This window comes from Microtus oregoni, unplaced genomic scaffold (genome assembly GCF_018167655.1).
Source record: "Microtus oregoni isolate MIOR12 unplaced genomic scaffold, Mior012 000099F_ref0000060, whole genome shotgun sequence".
Classification (NCBI taxonomy): Eukaryota; Metazoa; Chordata; class Mammalia; order Rodentia; family Cricetidae; genus Microtus; species Microtus oregoni.
This window is the reverse complement of record NW_024544712.1, coordinates 406703-428567: the sequence shown is the minus strand read 5'-3', so window position 1 is coordinate 428567 and position 21865 is coordinate 406703. Positions and strand designations below refer to the sequence as shown.

The 21865-nt window shown below is 41.5% G+C and overlaps 2 protein-coding genes and 1 pseudogene across 3 annotated transcripts in view; all 3 read right to left on the bottom strand.

Annotated features, from left to right (window-relative positions):
- Positions 1–21865, bottom strand: part of LOC121443063 (constitutive coactivator of PPAR-gamma-like protein 2) — a 138028-nt gene that overhangs the window by 81804 nt on the left and 34359 nt on the right. The window contains 3 exon segments of the mRNA XM_041644750.1: positions 6337–6465; positions 12559–12641; positions 14865–15111. Of these exon segments, the coding sequence (XP_041500684.1) occupies positions 6337–6465; positions 12559–12641; positions 14865–15111 (459 nt within the window).
- Positions 11907–12041, bottom strand: LOC121443101 (annotated as a pseudogene).
- On the bottom strand, positions 18792–20885 carry LOC121443062 (polypyrimidine tract-binding protein 1-like). 2 transcript variants are annotated; one of them, XM_041644748.1, is made up of 2 exons: positions 19966–20885; positions 18792–19887 (listed from the first exon to the last, which is right to left on the bottom strand). In XM_041644748.1, the coding sequence occupies exons 1-2, from the start codon at positions 20852–20854 to the stop codon at positions 19187–19189; spliced, it is 1590 nt and encodes a 529-aa protein (XP_041500682.1). In that variant the 5' UTR covers positions 20855–20885; the 3' UTR covers positions 18792–19186. The 2 variants fall into 2 exon arrangements, with proteins under 2 accessions (XP_041500682.1, XP_041500681.1); XM_041644747.1 differs by having other exon boundaries at positions 18792–20885.

The following is a 21865-nucleotide window of genomic DNA, read 5'->3' as shown; positions in this document are numbered from 1 at the left end:
TGAAATATACACTATTTAAGTTATGAATACTCAAAACCACGTACAGAGCCTAAGAGTATAGCTCTGTCTGTGGTGGAATATTTGTCTAAAAATCTCCTGAGTAAATTGGGAGCATGGGGGAGAGAAGACTGTGGGAGTGGAGTGGGAGGGAGAAGGGGAGGGAGAAGGGGGGGGAGGAAGAACATGAGGGATTGGAAAGGTCGAGTTGGGGGAAGGACAGACAGAGAGAGCAAGGAAAGAGATGTCTTGATAGAGGGATCCAGCAGGGGATTAGCAAGAAACCTGGCACTAGAAAATTTCCAGATATCCACTAGGATGACTCCAGCTAAGAATCTAAGCAACAGTGGAAAGAGTACCTTAACTGCCCTTCCCCTGTAATCAGGTTGATGACTACCTTAATTGTTACCATAGAAACTTCATCCAGTAATTGAAGGAAGCAGACACAGAGATGCACAGCTAAGCCCTGGGCCGAGAGCCCCTGGAGCCCAGTCATAGAGAGGGAGGGGTGATAATATGAACAAAGGGGTCAAGACCATGATGTCCCCATCAGAAACAGCTGACCCGAGCTAGTAGATGCTCACTGACTCCAGACTGACAGTTGGAGAACTAGCATAGACCGAACTAGTGGGTGACAGTGTGTGGCTTGGGCAGTGTGTGGGGCCACTGGCAGTGGAACGAGTATTTATCACTAGTGTATAAACTGGCTTTTTGGAGCCCAGTCCCTATGGAGGGATACCTTGTTCAGCCTAGATACAGGGGGAGGGCCTTGGTCCTGCCTCAATGTGATGTGCCAGACTTTATTGACTCTTCATGGGAGACCTCACCCTCTCTGAGGAGTGGGTGGGGGTGAGGTAGGGGGAAGGTGTGAGGGAGGAGGAGGGGAGGGAAGAACTGGGATTGGTATCTAAAATAAAAAAGATTGTTTTTTAAAAGATTTAGAAAAGAATATTTGTCTAACATGTACAAGGCCCCGAGGTCAATATCTAGCACCAAAAGAAACAAAGGAAAAGCATAAATATAAAAATAATTTTTAAAATAGAGGGTTTATATGTTTAAAAACTATAAAATATTCAACAGATTTAAAAAATCAAAGAAAAGTCAGGCAGTGGTGGGTACCACCTTTAATCCCAGCACTTGGCAGGCAGAGGCGGGTGGATCTCTGTGAGTTCTAGGCCAGCCTAATCTACAGAGTGAGTTCCAAGATACCCAGGGCGACACAGAGAAACCCTGTCTCAAAAAAAAAAAAAGTCGCCGGGCGGTGGTGGCACACGCCTTTAATCCCAGCACTTGGGAGGCAGAGGCAGGCGGATCTTTGTGAGTTCGAGACCAGCCTGGTCTACAAGAGCTAGTTCCAGGACAGGCTCCAAAACCACAGAGAAACCCTGTCTCGAAAAACCAAAAAAAAAAAAAAAAGTCGACAATTGTGGAGGGCTAGCTTTGAACGGCACAGAAACTCTGTGCAGGGGAGACTTGAGGTAGCATTCTCACTGATAGGCTTGGCAAACCAAGTCAGGAGGAGGCAAACCTCTCCCATCAGTAGAGTGCCTTGCCAATGGTCAGTCCTTGAGAACACAGATGTGCACTGCAGTTCAAAGGCTCTGATTAGGTTGTGGTTTGTCTTCTGTTGAAGTGTTTTTACATATTCTATAACAGCAAAGTTATTCCCATAACACCAGGCTTTTTGTTTAGATTAACTAGGGCACAAAGCTCTTGAAATTATTTGCAACGAAGTAATTAGTTTATGCAACTATTTTCAAGTACTATGGGAACCTAGTTTGAATCATGATTCGAGATTACAAAGGAGCACTGGCTTTGCTATAAAGTATGCAGTTGTATCTCCGACTCTGCATCCCCTGTGTCCTGATTTCTGTGGCACTACCCAGCGTCATCTATAACCGAGATGGTTGGGGAAGGGTCCCCAACAGGCAATCTTACCAAAAGCAATCTACAGATTCAATGCAATGCCCATCAAACTCCCAGCAAAATTCTTCACAGACCCTGAAAGAATGGTACTCAACTTCATATGGAAAAGAAAAGAACCCAGGATAGCCAAACAATCCTGTATAATAAAAGAACTTCTGGAGGCATCACAATCCCTGACTTCAAACTCTATTAAAGAGCTACAGTACTAAAAACAGCCTGGTACTGGCATAAGAACAGACAGTAGGACCAATGGAACTGAATAGAAGACCCGGATATTAATCCATACATCTTTGAACACCTGATTTTTGACAAAGAAGCAAAAAAAAAATTAAATGAAAAAAGAAAGCATATTTAACAAGTGTTGCTGGCACAACTGGATATCAACATGTAGAAGAATGATAATAGACCCATATCTATCACCATACACAAAATTCAAGTCCAAATGGATCAAAGACCTCAACATAAAGCCAGCAACACTGAACCTAATAGAAGAGAAAGTGGGAAGTACACTTGAACTCATTGGCACAGGGGACCACTTCCTAAATAGAACCCCAGCAGCACAGACATTGAGAGAAACAATTAATAAATGGGACCTCCTGAAACTGAAAAGCTTCTGTAAAGCAAAGGACATGGTCAACAAGACAAAAACGACAGCCTACAGAATGGGAAAAGATCTTCACTATCCCCACATCAGACAGAGCGCTGATCTCCAAAATATACAAAGAATTCAAGAAATCGATCATCAAAAAAACAAATAATCTAATTTAAAAAATGGAGTACAGACCTAAACAGAGAATTCTCAACAGAGGAATCTAAAATGGCTGAAAGACACTTAAGGAAATGTTCAACATCCTTAGTCATCAGAGAAATACAAATCAAAACAACTCTGAGATTCCATCTTACACCTGTAAAAATGACCAAGATCAAAAACATTGATGACAACTTATGCTGCTGAGGTTGTGGGGAAAAGGGAACACTTCTGTATTGCTGGTGGGAATGCAAGCTGGTACAACCCCTTTGGATGTCAGTATGGCCATTTCTCAGAAAATTAGGAAACAACCTTCCTCAAGAACCAGAAATACCACTTTTGGGTATATATCCAAAGGATGCTCAATCGTGCCACAAGGATATGTGCTCAACTATGTTCATAGCAGCTTTGTTTGTCATAGCCAGAACTTGGAAACAACCTAAATGCCCCTCGACTGAAAAATGAATAAGGAAAAGGTGGTACATTTATAAAATGGAGTACTACACAGCAGAAAAAAAAATGACATCTTAAATTTTGCAGGCAAATGGATTGAGCTAGAAAATATTATTTTGAGTGAGGTAACCCAGACCCAGAAAGACAAATATCATATTACTCACTCATAAGTGGCTGTTATATATAAAGCAAAGAAAACCAGCCTACAAATCACAATCCCAGAGAACCTAGACAATAATGAGGACCCTAAGAGAGATATACATGGATCTAATCTACATGGGAAGTAGAAAGTATAAAAAGATAAGATCTCCTGAGTAAATTGGGAGCATGGGGACCTTGGGAGAGGGTTGAAGGGGAGGGGAGAGGCAGGGAGGGGAGCAGAGAAAGATGTAGAGCTCAATAAAAATCTAAAAAAATGTCAAGGAAGACATAAATAAAATAGATTTATCATGCTACTAGATTCAAATATTGACAACTGAGCACAGCTGTACAGACCTGTAATCCTAGCTACTTAGAAGACAGAGACAGGAAGATCACAAGTTCAAGACCTAGCTAAGGCTCAAAATTAATTCAAGGCAATATAGTGAGACCTTATCTAAAAAGAAAAGCTTAAAAGAAATGGCTGGGAATATAACCTCATGACAGGCAGCTGGCACAGCATATCATCCTAGGTTTAATCAGTAGTACTTGAAAAATAAACTAATTTCTTTCATACATTTAATGGTATTCCAACTGAAATCCAAGAAAGATTTCTTTTTTTTTGTAGATACAAACAATATTCTTTTATAATTTATATGGAAAGGCAGAGGAGTTTACAAAGACAAAATAAGATCGAAATTAGAAGAATCATTGCTTAGAATTATTGAGCTATAGTAGTTAAGATGGTGCACTTCTGGTAAAATAATATACACACACTTTAACCCTCCCACAAAAGTACAGAAATACACTCATGCATATGTAGTCAATTGACTTTTTTTTAATAAAAGCATAAAGGCAATTCAAGGGAGAAAAAAATAGCCTTTCAACAAACTATATTCAGATACCTGGATAATCACATGAAAAACAAAAGACAAATATTTTACACAAATTAATTAGAGCTATAAATGTAAAATATGCAATTATTTGACTTTTTTAAAAAGAGAAGCTGAAGAGATAGCTCAGTCAGTAAGGTCACTGCCTTGTAAGCATGAGGACCCCAGTTTGATCCCTAGAACCTACACAGAAATCCTAGGACAAATGTGCAAGAAAAAATATTCATTATATGTGATGGCACATGCTTGAAACCTCATCACTCAGGAGGCAGATACGGGGAGATCAGTGCAAGTCTAAGGACAGCATGGTCTACATGGCCAGTTTGGGGACAGCCAGACTACACGGTGAGTCCTCGTCCATAAACAAAACCAAAGGTTTCTATGAGCCACTTTTCAATACAAACTAAAACTATGCTTAGCACTGTGGGTATAGCTGAGTTGTAGCATATTGCCTAGCTGGACAAGGTAATATACTATCAGAAATAAATCAGGACTAGCAGGACAATGCTTGCCACCATGCCTGACATGAGTTGGATTCCACATGGTAAAGGAGAGAACAGACTCTTGCAGGTTGTCTTCTGACCACTACATAAGCATTATAGCATGCCTACTCCCCACACATGCATGCATACATACATATGAAAATGCAGAAAATTTAAGTTACAATATTGACCAAGCACTAGCAAGGAAAGAGATAACTACTGTGAAAAATGGTTTGGCATTGTCATAAATTTTAACATACACTTAACATATGTTCTAGAAATCTCAATTCTAGATATTTACACTATGAAAATGAAACACTACATTCATACAAAAGCTTGTATGCAAGTGTTCATAGCAGCTCTATTTGTAACCACTCAAGTTTATATCCTAAATATTCTTTAAGGAATGTGTGGATGAATGACCTGTTCATATACCCATAAAAATGAATTACTGACACACATACAATATCAAACAACTTAAAAATTCTTGTTTTTCTTTAAAATTTTTCTTTTCATGTGTGTTATGTGGGGAAAAACAGTGTGTGTATGCCACATACATGGAAATAGCCCTAGGGGCCAGAAGAGAGTGTTGGATTCCCCGAGTTACTTATAAGCAGTTGTGAGCTCCCCAACATGGATGCCGAGAAGTGAACTCAGGTCCTCTACACAAACAGTACATGCTCTTAACCACTGAGCCATTTCTCTAGCCCAATTTGAAAAAATCTTAAAAACATCATGCTGAATGACAAAAGATATTTTCAAGCTATTATATACCTTATGAGTCCATCCATGTAACATTATCTAGAAGCCGTCCTATAGTGCCAGAGACTAGCCAGGATTCTTATTTTATGGAGACTCATTTTAAATAGTTCTTTTTCTCATTATCTACTTTATTCTCCAGTAAGACATCCTTTATGTTAAAATACACATTAAGAATAATGATATGGCTCAGTGGGTAAAGGCACTTGCCACCAAGTCTGGTAGCCTGAGTTCAATGCCCAGAACCTACATGGTGGAAGAAGAAGACCAAGCTGTCCTCTAGCACATGGGCACCATAGCTTACACATGCAGTAAATAAATGAAACATAATTAAAAGCATGTATGCATCAAAATTAGCTGAGGGTGTGGCTTAATTGTAGACTGCTGCTTTAGCACGTGCCAAGCCCTGGGTTTGACCCCTAGCATATGACACCGAAAGAAGACACATAAGAGCATTAGCTGTCATAAGTAGGTTCTGGGGAATAAGATTTTAGGCAGTTTGTTTATTTTTTAATTTTTCGGAATATGTTTGTAGTATATTAATTATCAGTAGGAAAAAAACAAAGGAACGTTTCTATCCAGATCTCAGAACATTTTTTAAAGGAAATTTTAGAATTTTAGCCAGTAAGCAGGGGGAAAGCTGGGGACCTCTGAAAAAAACAGAGAACTTGGTAGTGTAGCAAGCGAGAGTAAGAAAGCTGGTGAAGGCCAGCGAGATGGTTCAGCAAGTAAAGCCACTTGCCACCAAGCCTGACAATATGAGTTGGATTCTTACAGCCCACATGATGGAAGGAGAGGACTGATTCCCACAAACTGTCCTCTGCCCGCCACACCCGTGGCATGGCATGTAGACAGCTGCAAACGTGTGTACACAAAATCAAGTCTTTAAATGAAAAATACAGAGAGCTGCTGATTCTCGGGGAGGGAAAGGCCGACTCACCTGAGACTGTTTGAAAACATCCTTCCCAACCACATCCAGATTTGAGGGGTCTTTGATGGCGCTAACATACTCAGAAACAGCCTTGATCACGACATCACAGGGTGGAAGAACCAACTGATGAGCTCGGACCTAGAAAAGACATGATCAGTAAGGGACACCAAAGTCAAAGACACTGTTAAAGGCTAGGCTCACAGCCAAAAATATAAGAGTTTGGTTCCCAGCACCCACAGCTGTGAACTTGGGAATTTCTAGAAGTGATAAAGTCCATATGCATATGTAGGGTAACGTGCAAACATTTTAGAGACATACACAAAGAATGTGCAAATGAAATAACTTGTCATATTGGCAATAACAAGAAAATCCAGAACGCATGGCAAAATCTTGATAGTTGGTCTAAATCATTAAACAACTGTGAATAAATGGAATAATCTATTGTTTTGCCCATGTTTGTGATATTCAAAAAAAGGCAATGTAATGATTCCTAATGCTATTCTGCTATACTCATAGACTGGTACCTAGCCCAACTGTCATCAGTGAGGCTTCAGCCAGCAACTGATGGGAGCAGATGCAGAGACCCACAGCCAAACATTAGGTGGAGCTCAGGATGCCCTGTGGCAAAATGGGAGGAAAAACTATATGAGCCAGAGAGGTAGAGGACACCACAAGAACATGGCCCACAGAGTCAACCAGCTTGGGCTCATAGGGAATCAGAGACTGAAACAACAATCACGGACCCTGTATGGGTCCGAGCTAGGTGCTCTGCATATATTTTATGGTTGTTAGTTGTTTCTGTGGGGCTCCTAACAGAGGGAGTTGAGGATGTCTCTGACTCTTTTCCCTGTTCTTGGTACCATTTTCCTCCTACTGGGTTGACTCTTCCAGCCTTGATGGAAGGCTTTAAGACTTTCCTAGGAGGCCTGTTCTTTTCTGAAGGGAAAGAGAGGAGCAGTAGGTCCTGGGGAGAGGGAAGTTTCGGGGATATTGAGAGGAGTGAAGAGAGGGGAAACACCAGTTGGGATGTATTATGTGAGAGAAGAATAAATACACAAATAATGAATGAATAAATCAATAAATATAAAGGGAAAATATTTCATGTTATGCAGAATTGTAGGTTTTGTTACCGCATTTAGAGTTCTTTAAGTCTAATAATTATAGTTCTTTACGCTATAATGATCGAGTCAATGGTATACATTTTCAAAAGGCTTTTGATAAAATTCATTTTGTTGGGGGTGGAAGAGAGGGATCAGCAGTGAATAGCACATATTGTTCTTCAAGAGGACTTGAGTTCAATTCCAAGTACCTACATACCAGGCGGCTCACAACCATTTGTAACTCTAATTCCTATAGCCTCTGTGGGCAAAATACATTCATGTGCATATATCCCCCTACATGCATATATATATATAACTAAAATTGAATTTAAAAAGCAAGATTCATAGACATCTAGAGTCATAAGGGGTCATTTGGAGTGAAAAATGTTTTACCAATAAACTGCATCATTCATTCCTCAAAAACCAGCTATTGATGGAGCTAGAGAGATAGCTCAGAGGCTAAGAGCACAGGTTGATCTTCCAGAGGACCCAGGTTCAGTTTCTGGCATGCATATGACAGCTAAAAGAAGCCTCTAACTCCAGGGTATCCACCACTGTCTTTTGGCCTCCATGGGTACCAGGCATGCATAGACATACAAGCAGGTAAAACACCCATACACACAAAATTAAGTAGAAATAAAAAATAATTTTTTTAAAGTTACTATGTCTGGTGTGATAGCACACACCTTTAACATTAGCACTTGGATGCTTAAGCAAACTTCTATGAATGTGAAGCCAGCTTGGTCAACTTACATACTAAGTTCTAGGTCTGCCAGGACTATGTACAGAGACCCTGTATCAAACAGTTACTGTCAAGCAATGGTCAGATACTGTCCTAAGGTACCAGAGACATAGCAGTGAATACAAAAGACAAGAACTCTGCCTTCATGGCAGCAGGAATATTAAATGTGGTTGGGATAAGCTGATGTGCATATGTATGTATGTGTACATGCACACCTATATAATTTTAAATAATAGGATTGGGAAAAGCCTCATTGAGAAAATGACATTTAACAAAACTTTTATGAGTGAGAAAATAGCTGTGTAAGAAAAAAAGGCAATCTAAGTAGAGAGAATGTTAAGTATGAACCTTCTAAGGGGCTAGGAAACTCTGGGGATGGCAAGCTATGAGAAGGATTGCGTGACATAAACAGTCATTATAGGATTTTAAATAGGAAAGTGACATGCTCTGAATCCTCTTTTAAAATTAGTATATATTACTATACAAGAGTAGGTTTCATTATGATATTTTCATGTATGAATATTATAAATTTTGATCATATTCACCTCTTCATTACACTCTCATCCTCCTCCTCTTAATAGTCTCCTTATTTATCCCAAATAGTCTAGTCCCCTACCCTATCAGGTTTTTTGCTCAGACTAAATAAGACAGATTCATAATGCTAAAGAACAAATCTTAGAGCTGGGGATATAGTATGGAGGTAGAGTGATTTCCTATCATGTCTAAGGCTCTGGGTTCAATTCCAAGCTGCTGTGGAACAATCTTTGTACACTATAAATATGTACTACCCTCATTGTTAATAAAAAGCTGATTGGCCAATGGCTAGGCAGGATTTGGGGGCAGAGAGAATGCTGGGAAGAAGAAGGGTGGAGTCAGAGGAGTTGCCAGCGAGACACAGAGAAGAAACAGGATGTGCAAGATGAAAGAGAAGTAACGCCACATAGCAGAAATGTAAATGAATAGAAATGGATTAAGTTTAAGAGCTTGTTAGTAATAAGCCTGAGCTATTAGCAGAGCATTTATATTTAATATTAAGTCTCCGTATCGGTTATTTGGGAATGGGTGGGTGGCAAAGAAAAGTCTATCTACACTGAGCACTGTCAACAATTTTTAAAAACAAATCTGTATACTGTGCATATATGTATATATGTGTGCATGTATGCATATGTGTGTACCTGTGTGTGTGTGTAAAACATGTGTTTGGGGGGGTCCAGATGCACATACACAGGGAAACCAAGGGTCACCCTAGATTATTGTTCCTCAGAAGTGGTTCATCTTGTTGTTAAGACAGAGTAAATCATGGTACATGGGGCTCCTCAACTAGGGTAGGCTAGTTGGCCAACAAGCCTCATGAATCCTCCTCTCTCTGTCTTCCTGGCACTGGGATTACAAGCACAAAGCATCTTGCCTTTTTATGTGGGTACTGGGGCTAGAACTCAGGTCCTCATGCTTATGCAGCAAGCAGTTTACTAACTGAACTATCTCTTCAGACCCAAGAACAAATTTTCTTCTACACTCTTCTAAAGCACTAAAAGCATGTGGCATAGTAATTTTTTGCACACAGTGCAAATTATCTAACTACCCTCAAACGGCCATCTTAGTTTCACCTTCAAAGTTCCTAAAACCTTACACATTTTTGGCAGTACTAGAGATTGAACCCAGGTCCTCACATGTGCTCAGCAAGCTCTCCATCATTGAGCTACATCTCCAACTTGAACACATACTTTTAAGAGGCCATTATGAAAACTATCAACAAACGTGTTGGAATGACAGCTGAGTGTTTAGGAGACTGGCAAGTAAAATGAAAACAGAGAGGTGACCATTGGATTTATTGGTAATGTTGTTAAGGGTAGTTTCAGCAAATCAGATTACAGAGGCAGGAGGATAGTAAACAGCTCAAGTACAGCCTCCCCACCCCCAACCCTGTGGTGTGTGGTGTGTGTGTGTAGGTCAGAGGCCAACATCACTCTTCAGTAGCCATCCACTTAGTATTCTGAGACAAGATCTCTGATTAGGACCCAGACTCACCAGTTAAGTTAGGCTGGCTGACAAGAGAACCCTAAGAATCTGCCTGTTTCCATCTCCCCAGGGCTAGAATTATAAGCATGAGCCACCATCCCTTCTTTTTGTTTTTCATGTCTGGGAATCAAATGCCTTATGTTTGTGTAGCAGGTAAGAATCAATGGAACCATCCCCACCCCTACCCCCAGAAAATTCTTTGGAAGAGTATACTGTAAGAAGAAAAATAGAGCAATAGCTTAAGTGGCCAGGGGTAAGGTCAGCAGTGGGTTTAGGCCTGGACAGATGCTTAATTGACAAAGTGCTCGCTGTACAAATGCAAAAACCTGTACTCAGATCCCTAATACTTGAATAAAAGGTCAGATATTGCCAACACACACCTGTTATCCCAGTGATACACACACACACACACACACACACACACACACACACACACACACAAAGGGTTTTATCTTCAAACCTGAATCATACACAGCCATCCATAGTAGCATATTCTTATAATCTTAGAACCCAGGAGGCTGAAGTCAGAGACTTTTGAGTTAGTTCAAGGCTAGTTGGTATCAGGCCTTATCTCCAATTTTGAAAAAGGATTGGGGCTATAGAAATAGCTCAGAGGTTAAGAGCATTGGCTGTTCTTCCAGAAGAACCAAGTTCAATCCCCATCATTCATATAGCAGCACACAAACATCTGTAACTTCAGTCCTAAGAGATGTAATACCCACTTCTGGCTGCTGCAGACACTATGCACGCATGTAGTAAACAGACATACATGCAGACAAAGCACCCATGCATAGGAAATAAATATATTTAAATGGAAAAATACACAGAAATTTTGAAAAGGATCATGCTTATACATCAAATGGGAAATAACCAATGAAGCAAGGAAAAAAGATGCAGGAGAAAGAACTATAGGCAGAAGTTGCTCATTTTTCCCAGGCCACTCAGACCCAAAATAATTACACAAAACTGTATTAATTAAATCATTGATTGTCCTATTAGGTCTAGCTTCTTATTGGCTAGCTCTTACATCTTAAATTAACCCATCTTTCTGTATATGTGTTGCATTTATTGGTTAATGAATAAAGAAGCTGCTTTGGCCTGTGATAGAGCAGAATAGAACTAGAAAGGAAAACTAAACTGAATGCTGGGAGAAAGAAGATAGAGTGAAGAAAAGCCATGTAACCCCACCAGAGGCAGATGCTGGGGACAGGACTTTACCAGGTAAGCCACAGCCATGTGGCAATACACAGATTAATAGAAATGGATTAATTTAAGGTATGAGTTAGGCAGAAAAATGCTTAAGCTATTGGCCAAACAGTATTGCAATTAATATAATTTCTGTGTGATTATTTCGGGAGTCTGGGCAGCCAGGAAATGAATAAGTGGCCTCCTACTACACTGCCACAAGTGCCAAAGGGCATTGATTCTTCTATAGATTTCGTAGCAGTAAATTCCATTTTTAATTTTTGCTAAACTATTAAAAAAATGGTCACATCACTCATCTGATGTACATGTCTGGTCACTAGTGAGGTTGAGCATCTAGTCAAATGATTAGCCACTGTATTTCTGCTTTGGTCAATTTTTCTGACTCAGTCTTTTACTCATTTTTGTCACTATTGAGGCATTTTTCTTTGCCAGTTTGTATGAATTCTTATGTTATAGATATTATCAGAACTAATTTTTATCTGCATGTAAAATATAGTTTTACTTTATTCTAAGGGGAGAGTGTGAACAGAGCTCACACTACCACAAATTATGCTGTCAAGTTTCCCACATTTTGGAATATCATAGTAATCAGCACATGCCAAATATAACCACCTTCCTAATCAGTGTCTCCACTGCAAGCTAAGTATTATAATTTAAACCTAATGAAAGAGGACACCAAGGAACATGCCAAACTGCATGGGGAAAAGCCCACCGAGTCCTCAACCCTACACAGAGAACTAGAGGCAAGTGAGTAAAGCTAGGACTGGAAGAGGTGATCCTCCCAAGGAAAGAGCACACCAATTGGTTATCTAGTGCCAAACTGTCGGCCCTGAAAACAGACATTCAGGTAGCATTATATGGACTCACCAGATTATATTTAGAAATATATATGTATATACAAATATATGTGTACATGCAAAAACAACTGATGAAAAGAAAAGGGCCATAAACTTGATGGATGAGTGGATAGGGATATGTGGAAGGGTTTAGAGGGAGGAAAGGGAAGGAAGAAGTGTAATTAAAATACAACCTCAAAAACAAACAAAAAGACTTTAAAAGCAAAGACTTTAAAAAATCTAATGAAAGATAATTGTTCTACACCATCAAAGTTCAATCAAAAGTTGATGCATCCTAATTGTACAGGGGCAAAATAGGGCATATTACCTTAAGTGATGCAAGAGGATGTTCTGGTCCCAAAAGGCTCCAGTGAAAAGCAGCCAAGTCTTCATCGGGTAGAATGTGGTTACCTATAAAATAGACATTTCATTTATTCACTGTATAGTTTGCTTAAATCTTTTAGGTCATAAAGAGGATCCTCTGGGAGAGGAAATAACTGAATTACACATAGACCCATATTCTCTTTATTTTATTTTTGAGACAGGGTTTTTCTGTGTAGCCCTGGCTATCCCGGAACTCACTCTCTAGACGAGGCTGGCCTCAAACTCACAGAGATCTGACTCTCTCTGACTCTTATGTTCTGGGATTAAAGATGTGCTCTACCATGCCAAATTAGGTCTATGTTATTATTATCATTATTATTATTTTGGAGACAGGTCTCACTATATATCTATGGGTGGTCTGAGATTTGATATATACACCAAACTGGTTTCCAACTCAAAGGTCCACCTGCCTCTGCTTCCCAAGTGCTGGGATTAGAGGCATGCACCATAACACCCAGTAAGCCTATATTCTTAATGTAATAATTAATTAAATTAAGTAATTAAGTAGTTATCTATGTACTAATTATCTACTCTGTACCATGAGTATCTCCTTTATAATGATCAAATCTTAAAGTTTTATCTCCATTTTATAGACAAGGAAACTGAGATTCGAACAAGCTTAGTGACTTGGCCCTAGGTAGGCTTATACTAGAACAAAAAAATAGGACTGTCAGACTCTCAACTGCATGGCACTACCCATTATCACAGGTAATGGGAAACTGTTACCTAGCTGTGCTGCCTTTATAATAGAAATTATTGATTACTCGACAAGTTCAAAGCACTTTCCATATTCATTTTACTCAGCCTCATGAGTAACACTGTGGGATTATAACTACTTTCATTTCTGAGATGAGGAAAATGAATCCAGGGAAGCGGGACTTCAGTGATAATTGCACAAAATCTAATTTGAAAACGTAGGCTAATTCAATCACATTATTCAAAGTGATGTTCTTTGTGCTTACAGGTCACAACTATACCAGTCTATTAATGTTCATACTGTCAATACTTGGAAAACCAATTCCAAATATCAATTCTGCAATTTACTTTGAAATGCATCTTTGCTGGGCAGTGGTGGTGCACAACTTTAATCCCAGCACTCGGAAGGCAGAAGCAGGCAGATCTCTGTGAGTTTGAGGCCAGCATGGTCTACAGAGAAAGTTCCAGGACAGGCTCCAAAACTACAGAGAAACCCTTCTCAAAAAACAACAAAAAATTTGCATCTTTAAAAGAAAACCTGAAAGTTGGATGTAACAACACATGCCTACAATCCCAGCATTAGGAGGGTTAAGGCAGGAGGATCTTATGATTGAAGCTACACAGTGAGATCCCGATGAAAAATGAAACAACAAAAAAGAAACCCAGTGGGTGTGTGGATAGAGGAATTGATAGGGATGGGAGAAAGTTCCGCGAATGATAATGGCAGGGTACTAGCCCTGGATATGGACTTTTCACTGCAAATGAATTATGCTGAATACTGTTCAAAAGTACTCCTAACAAAAAAGACCGAGAGCAGAACTAGTCCACACAGCTTCCTGGTCTAAATCTAGATTTTTAAAAAGAAATGCTAATAATCAGAGTAGAGAAGAAAAGATAACTTGGACTAGTGAAACATTGGACTTTGCATGTAAGTTCTGCAATATAATTCGCGGCCAGCCTGCTCTACAAAGTGAGTTCCAGGATAGCTAGGGCTACATACAGAAACCCTGTCTCAAAAAAGCCAAAAAAAAATGTTCTCATATTTGTAACTGACATTTATATGTTCACATTCTTATCACAAGTTAATAGGTTCATAACATACTAAGTTTTTCAGATCATCTGCTAAGAACCCCTGTCTACTGCTTTTCAGTATTTCTTTTAAAAAAAGTATTTCTACTTTTTTTTTACAGTATTATATGGTCTGAGAACTTCAGGTTTTGTTTTTTGAGACAGGGTCTTTCTCATATAGCACAGGTTGGCCTTGATTATGTGGCCAAGGATGGTCTTAAATTTCTGATCCTTGTGTTTCTACCTCCTGAGTGCTAGAATTATAGGCATGTTACACTACACCCAGGTGTGTGGTTCTAGGATTGAACACAGGAACACATGCATGCTAAACAAGTACACGAACAACTAAGCTACATCCCAAATCAGCATGAAGTCTCTAAAAAAGCAAACCCAATACTGCCAGGCTAAACCACTCTAGTCTGCTCATCCTATCTATGCAAGAAGAAACTTTACCAAACTCTGGATTCTCTGGCTTAGACAACCTACCAAGCAGTGCAGCAAATATGGGGAAATTTATTCGCTTCAAACCGAGCTGCTTGGCCACTTCCTGCATCAGGAACTGGTTGGTTGTGAGGTTCTTCCCATTTCAGCTGAGCTTCAGTGCATGGGAACTGTAGTAAGATGGAATATTATAGAGCGCATATTCGGAGTCATGAGCAAGAAGACCATGAAAGCCATTTTCTCTGAAAAAAGCCACCACTTCCAAATGGTGGTCTTCCAGGCTCTGAAAGACCTAGGAGAGAAGAAAAAGAGAACATGTCATGACCCAGAAACTGATCTATATGCATCTAACAAGATTAGAAATCAGGAAGGATGGTGCCTAATTTATGATGATAAAATTTTAGATTATCTTTGGCTAAAAACAACAAAACAAGCAAATTGTATATCAGCTTAGAATATGATTGTGCTTGTACACATGTCTACTAACTGTCCAACCCTTAAGTTGTGAAATCAACACACTATTCCTTGATGTACACTATATTAATTATTTAATATAATACTAAATCTCTGGTTTCTGCTTGAAGCCATAACAGAGATCTTCATAAAAAAAACAAAGAAATTATTCAGTAGCTATGTACTGTGTATATTCTACCTGTATAATCTCATCACAACAATCATGGTAAGGTATATATGAATGAAAGTATTTAGAAGTGGAAATAGAAATCTTAGTTCATCTATCAGTTTTTTTATGGACATGTTCTGCCTGCATGCAAGTCTGTGTGAGGGTGTCAAATCCCCTGGAACTAGAGCTACAGACAGTTGTGAGCTGCTGTAGGGGTGCTGGGAATTGAAGCCGGATCCTCGGGAAGAGCAGCCACTGCTCTCAACTGCTGAGCCAGATCTCCACACCCTCACCTATCAACTTTTTCAAACATTTACTTATTTGTTTACATGTTGTGTGTATGCTGAATGTGTTCCTGTGCATCAGTGCATGGAGATGCCCGTGGAAGTCAGAAGAGGTCACTGGATCCCCTGGAACTAGAGTTGCAAGCAGTTGTAAACTGCCCAAAGTGGGTGCTAGAAACCCCCAGGTCCAGCATAACACCCCCCTTTCACAGTTCTTGTTTCTTCTCCCCTTAGGAGCATCTTAAGAAAGGCAAGTGCTTCCACAAGGGAGGTTTCTCACAGGGTTCCCCAGAAGAAACCCACAGAGATTATTTCCATTAGTCAAGGGTGAAAACTTTACCCTATTTTAAAAACAGAGAAACTAAGCTGTAAAAGGATGGCTGGCCTCAAAGCTATTTGAGTAAGAAACAACGGAAACTGACCTAACTCCAGAATACATATCACTTCTGGTACCAAGCACACTCCCCAAACAGCACTATTTTTAATAGAAACAGAGACAGCCTAATACGTACCCTTCTTGCACACGCTCTATTTGGTGTAAATGAAGCATACCAAAGTTACCTGTACACTGGCTCCACCAGACTAAGTTCTTTGACTACAGAGACTTTATCGCTGCATTTTGGGCTCCACTGTTATTGGCTCCATGCTGGTGCATAGCACTACATACTAATGACAATACTAACAGGTCCTAACTATGTGCTATGTGCAAAGCAGTATACCTTTATATGCATTAATTCACTTATATGTAAAAAAAATCCTATGAGGCCATTTATCTCCAAAGTCATATAGCTAGAAAGAGAAAAGCCCAGACTTGTTTGGTTCTACAGTCTATAGATCTTGATAATGTCTTTGAACTCAGAAGACCTATTGTTTGCCATTGTAGTCGTTGCTGCTTTGGTTTTTTTGAGACAGGGTCTTACTATATAGTTCTGGCTGGTCTGGAACTTACTATGTAGGCCAAATGAGCATCAGCCTCATAGAGCTCTGCCTGCCTCTGCCTTCTGAGTGCTTGCTCACATTAAAGGTATGTACCATCATACCTAGCTCAACTGATATGTCTTGATGTTCTAAAGTAATAATAATTTTGTGGAGTGTAACAAGAGTTTCAATACATTAAAATTGGTAGGATGTAGAAAGAGTTTAATCACTGTTGATATTCATGTCACACATGAGGTCACATAAGGACAAAGGCACAAATAAGCAGAAAGCACAGCAAAGTATTAATTTAATCTCTAGGCAAAGGAACCAAAGTGTTATAACATATTTATACCTACAGATACAGTTAACTCCAGATGTGCCAGAGTAAGGAATGGTTTTATGCTGTCTTCTGATGATATTTTCTTCCAGCACACCTAGCATACAAGTTGCTAGTTTATCCATCAACCTCACACTAGGCAACCACAAAATATGATCTAGCCTCTTATGTCATCATAACCTGTTGTAGGGTCCACGTTGGGTACCAGTTGCTGTAGGGAGACGCCCGCTTGTTTGTCCTAGTCGCCCAGCTAGCTTACACCCAAAATAACCACACAGAAACTGTATTAATTAAAAAAACTGCTTGACCCATTATCTCTAGTTTTATATTGGCTAATTCTTGCATCTTAATTTAACCCATTTCTATTAATTTATATATCACCACATGGCAGTGGCTTACCGGAAAAGATTCTAACTGGTGTCTGTCTCAGGCAGAGGATCCATAGCTTCTCTGACTCTGCCCTTCTTCCTCCCAGCATTTAGTTCTGTTTTCTCTACCTGTCTAAGTTCCGTCCTATCACCTATGCCAAGGCTGTTTCTTTATTCATTAACCAATAAAAGCAACACACAAACAGAAGGAACTCCTACACCAATAACCTGATTATGCAGGCACTCTAAGTTCAATCTTATAGATAAAGAAATTCAAATGTACAAAAGAAAGGTGTCATGCTCAGAGCCACAGACCTAAAAAACCTAGGTCAGACTGTTACTGACATCCATATTCTTTCTGTGACACATAACTTTAAGCCCGGCTGAAGCTGATTATGCCATGGTACAAGTGATTTCAACCCCAGAAAGCCAATGATTACTAATTGTGGGGGAGGGCAAGGAGGAACGATACACATAGGCTATTACTATATCACCGAGACTGATCTCAAATTTCTCAGGTCAAGTGATCCTCCCATCTCTGTATCCTGAGTAGCTGGGACTATTTGCCACACCAAGTGAATGACTAATGACTGTCTGTGTGTACATGGTAGTATGATTGAACCCACAGCTTTGTGAATGATAGACCTTTAAAAAAATTCACTAGTTGTCCAAGTAAACATCAAATTTGGAATTTTTCTGCACCATCAGATATAGTAGTAGTACTAAAGATCTTTTTTTTTTTTTTTCAGGTTAGAAAACTGCTTTAATGGAAACTTCCCAACATACCATCTGGGACAGGGTGGAATGTAGCCAGGGCTGGCCCTGGGACAATACTGAGCCTGTAGTTGTTACCAAAATATATATCTGTCACCATAAAAAACTGCTGCACTGCCTCAGCCCCACACAGGTATAAAAATCATAAATATGTACACTCTTGCCACTCCTTCACAGAACCAAGGTCCAGGGAACCCCTCCCCTAGAGACAGGCTAGGCACGACATGGGCATATCGCGAGGGGCATTAAGGCCTGGAGGTCAGCCCCTCACCTGGGCCTAGTCAGAGGCAGGCAAAAAAACAACTTTGGTCCAAAATTTGAAGGTAGGAGCCCAATGGTCTCAGGGCTGTTTTCCCCAGGCAGGGGCAGCACTGGCCTGGGCCCTACCCGGAAGTTGGTCACCAGGAAGGAGGGGATGAGCACAGGGACACAGAAGCTTAAAGAGTACACACATACCACTGTATCATCGCTATAAAAAGTTACTTAAAACTCTATCTCTTATAAATGGAAAAAGATCTGGGTATTTGGTCAAGTGGAAATATTGCTAGGCACAGGTGTCTGTGACCACAGAGAACAGAATACAAAGGTCACATGAGGCTAGGCAGCTGAGGATGGCCTGGCCTCCTGGGCAGGCCAGGGACATGGGAGAATCATGTCACTTGATTATAAGGGGTGGGGGCGGTGGCCACGGTTCCTGCACGGCATAGGGGCCTGTAGTGCAGGCCTCGGCTCACCGGCAGGTCTAGCGACAGACTTGGTGGCTTGAGAGGGTGAGTGTGTGGCCGCAAGTGGGCTGGTTTTGTAAGGCACGAGAAAGCGGCTGTGTTCGGGGGCACCGCTGTGGCCTCACGCCTGAGCTCCTCAAGGCATGGTGCCGGGCCTGACTGGGCCTCTGTGGCCTAAGCCATTTCCCGCCACAGCAAAGTAGACTAGATTTAATTTTTTTAAAAACAGGTAAACTGATCTCTTTAAAAAAATAAAATCTCTGGTCTGTAAGGTCACTTCAGCTGCTTTTAAAGTGGCTTTTTCTGGAATGGTGGAAGCTGTCGCAGGCCCACGTGCATCTAGATGGTAGATTTTGAGAAGGACACACGCAGATGGTGGTTCTCGCCCAGATCATGGTTGTGCAGCTCAATCAGCGCCTGCACTGCCTCCTCCACGGAGCCCATCTGGATCAGTGCCATCTTGCGGTCCTTCTGGAAGAACTTGAAGCCTTTGACCACACCACCGTTGCTGGAGAAGAGGCTCTTGAGGTCATCCTCTGACACAGAGGGCGGGATATTAGAAAGGTGCAGAGTGGCTGAAGGTGGGAAGATGTTCTGGAAGTTCTTGGAGTCCGGCTTCTTGAAGCGATGCAGAGGTGAGCTACCATAGTCCTTGGTCAGGCCCTGGTCCTCCTGTCCCTCACGAGGCAGCTGCACACTCTGATGCTTTGACAGTGTGATGCGCACTGACTTCCCATGCAGCTTGTGCCCATTCAGGTGGCTCATGGCCAGCTGGGCCTGGCTGCCATCGGCCATCTGTACAAGTGCATTCTCCTTCTTGTTGAACAGAATCTTCACCCGCTGCACATCACCATAGACGCCGAAGAGAATAAAGAGGCTTTGGGGTGTGACTCTCTCAGGGTTCAGGTTGCTGACCAAAAGGACAGAATTCCCTGCGCCTGCCAGGCCTGGGATGGCGATGCGGCCAGCGGCAGCAGCGGCAGCAGCAGAAGGTATGGCTAGGGGGGCTAGCGCTCCGTGGACATTAGGAACAGAGAGACCTGCGACCTGAGGGATGGCAAAGGTGGGAGGGAACCCGGCTCCTGCATACGGAGAGGCTGACATTATGCCGGGCGCACCAAAGGCTGCCGCCATGGTCTGGTCCAGAGAAGGCTGGCTGTCCCCAGAAGGCAAGTCGGGCCGAGTATAATCTCTGCTCTTGTCATTATTGTACTTGACATTGAGACTGGTGAGCTTGGAGAAGTCAATGCGCAGCGTGCAGCAGGCGTTGTAGATGTTCTGGCCATCCAGCGACAGCTTAGCGTGCTGGGCGCTCACAGGGTCAGCATATTGCAGCAGCGCCTGGAACTGGTTGTTCTTGGTGAATGTGATGATCTTCAGGACTGTACCAAACTTAGAGAAGATCTGGTGCAGCACGTCCAGGGTCACTGGGTAGAAGAGGTTTTCCACAATGATCCTGAGCACTGGGCTCTGGCCTGCCATTGCCATTCCAGCATCCACGGCAGCAGCAGAGGCTGCCAAGGCCAGATTTCCAGACTGCACAGAGTTCACGGCCTGCAGGGCTGCCTGGGCACGCGCCTGGTTGGGCGAGCTGTCAGTTTTGAGCTCCTTGTGGTTAGAGAACTGGATGTAGATGGGCTGTCCCCGCAGCACGGGTGCCACTGAGGTGTAATAGTTGACCATGGTATTGGCAGCCTCCTCCGTGTTCATTTCAATGAAGGCCTGATTCTTCCCCTTCAGCATAAGGAGGTTGGTAACCTTCCCAAAGGGCAGCCCCAGGGAGATGACCTCGCCCTCAGTGACATCACTAGGTAGCTTGCGGACATGGATGACTCTGGATGGAACCCCCGTGCTCCTGTTGTCGCCTTTGAACTTCTTGCTATCATTTCCATTGGCTGCTGAAGTCGAGCTGTTCATGATGAAGGGGCCGTTGCTGACACACGTGGAGAAGAGCTCGTCGGATCCCCGCTTTGTACCAACTGCTATGTCTGGGACGATGCCGTCCATGGCACACGGAGCAGACCCGCGGGGGACGGAGCGGAGGCGCAGGAATCAGTACTAAAGATCTTTAATGTGATGAATCTTCTAACACTATGAATATAAATCACAATTACTTAGAGATTAAAACCAGCTGGGTTGTGGTAGCACACACCTTTAATCCCAGCACTCAGGAGGCAGAAGCAGGCGGATCTCTGTGAGTTTGAAGCCAGACTGGTCTACAGAGTGAGTTCCAGGACAGCTAGGACTATTACACAAAGAAACCTTGACTCAAAAAAACAAAAAACCAAAACAAAACAAAGCAACACTCAGCTGGGTGGTGGTGCACACTTTTAATCCCAGTACTCAGGAGGCAGAGACAGGTGGATCTCTGAATTTGAGGCCAGCCTGGTCTATAGAGCAAGTTCCAGGACAGCTAGGACTATTACACAAAAAAACCTTGACTCAAAAAAAACAAAAAACCAAACCAAAACAAAGCAACACTCAGCTGGGTGGTGGTGAACACTTTTAATCCCAGTACTCAGGAGGCAGAGACAGGTGGATCTCTGAATTTGAGGCCAGCCTGGTCTATAGAGCGAGTTCCAGGACAGTCAGGGCTATGCAGAGAAGCCATCTCTCACCACTACAAAACAACAAAAACTCTACCATACTTAATCTTGCTTCAACTCAGATTGCTATAACAATTCCTGTGATCCAAACACTTATATTTTCAATGTAGTTTCAATCTTAATCCACTTGACTTCTTATACAATGAAGATCTAGAGAAGATAAATGCCTTGACATGATTACCTAATTTGTGGCAGAACCAGGATTAGAACAAAAGACTCAAAGTTCCAATCACAGAACGTTTTCACTACACATTCTAGAGAAGAAGAATAGAAAACATTAGAATTAAAAAAAAATCTCACAAATCTTTCTCACAGTTCCTTGGAAATAAGCATGGCAACCTATTTCCAAGATTCTTCCTGCATCCCTAACCACTCAGTTTCTCTGCCTAAAATGCCTTAGAAACTTTCTAAT

Excerpts from the sequence above, each read along its gene's own strand:
- LOC121443062 (XM_041644747.1), bottom strand. The coding sequence starts at position 20,854 with ATGGACGGCATCGTCCCAGACATAGCAGTTGGTACAAAGCGGGGATCC.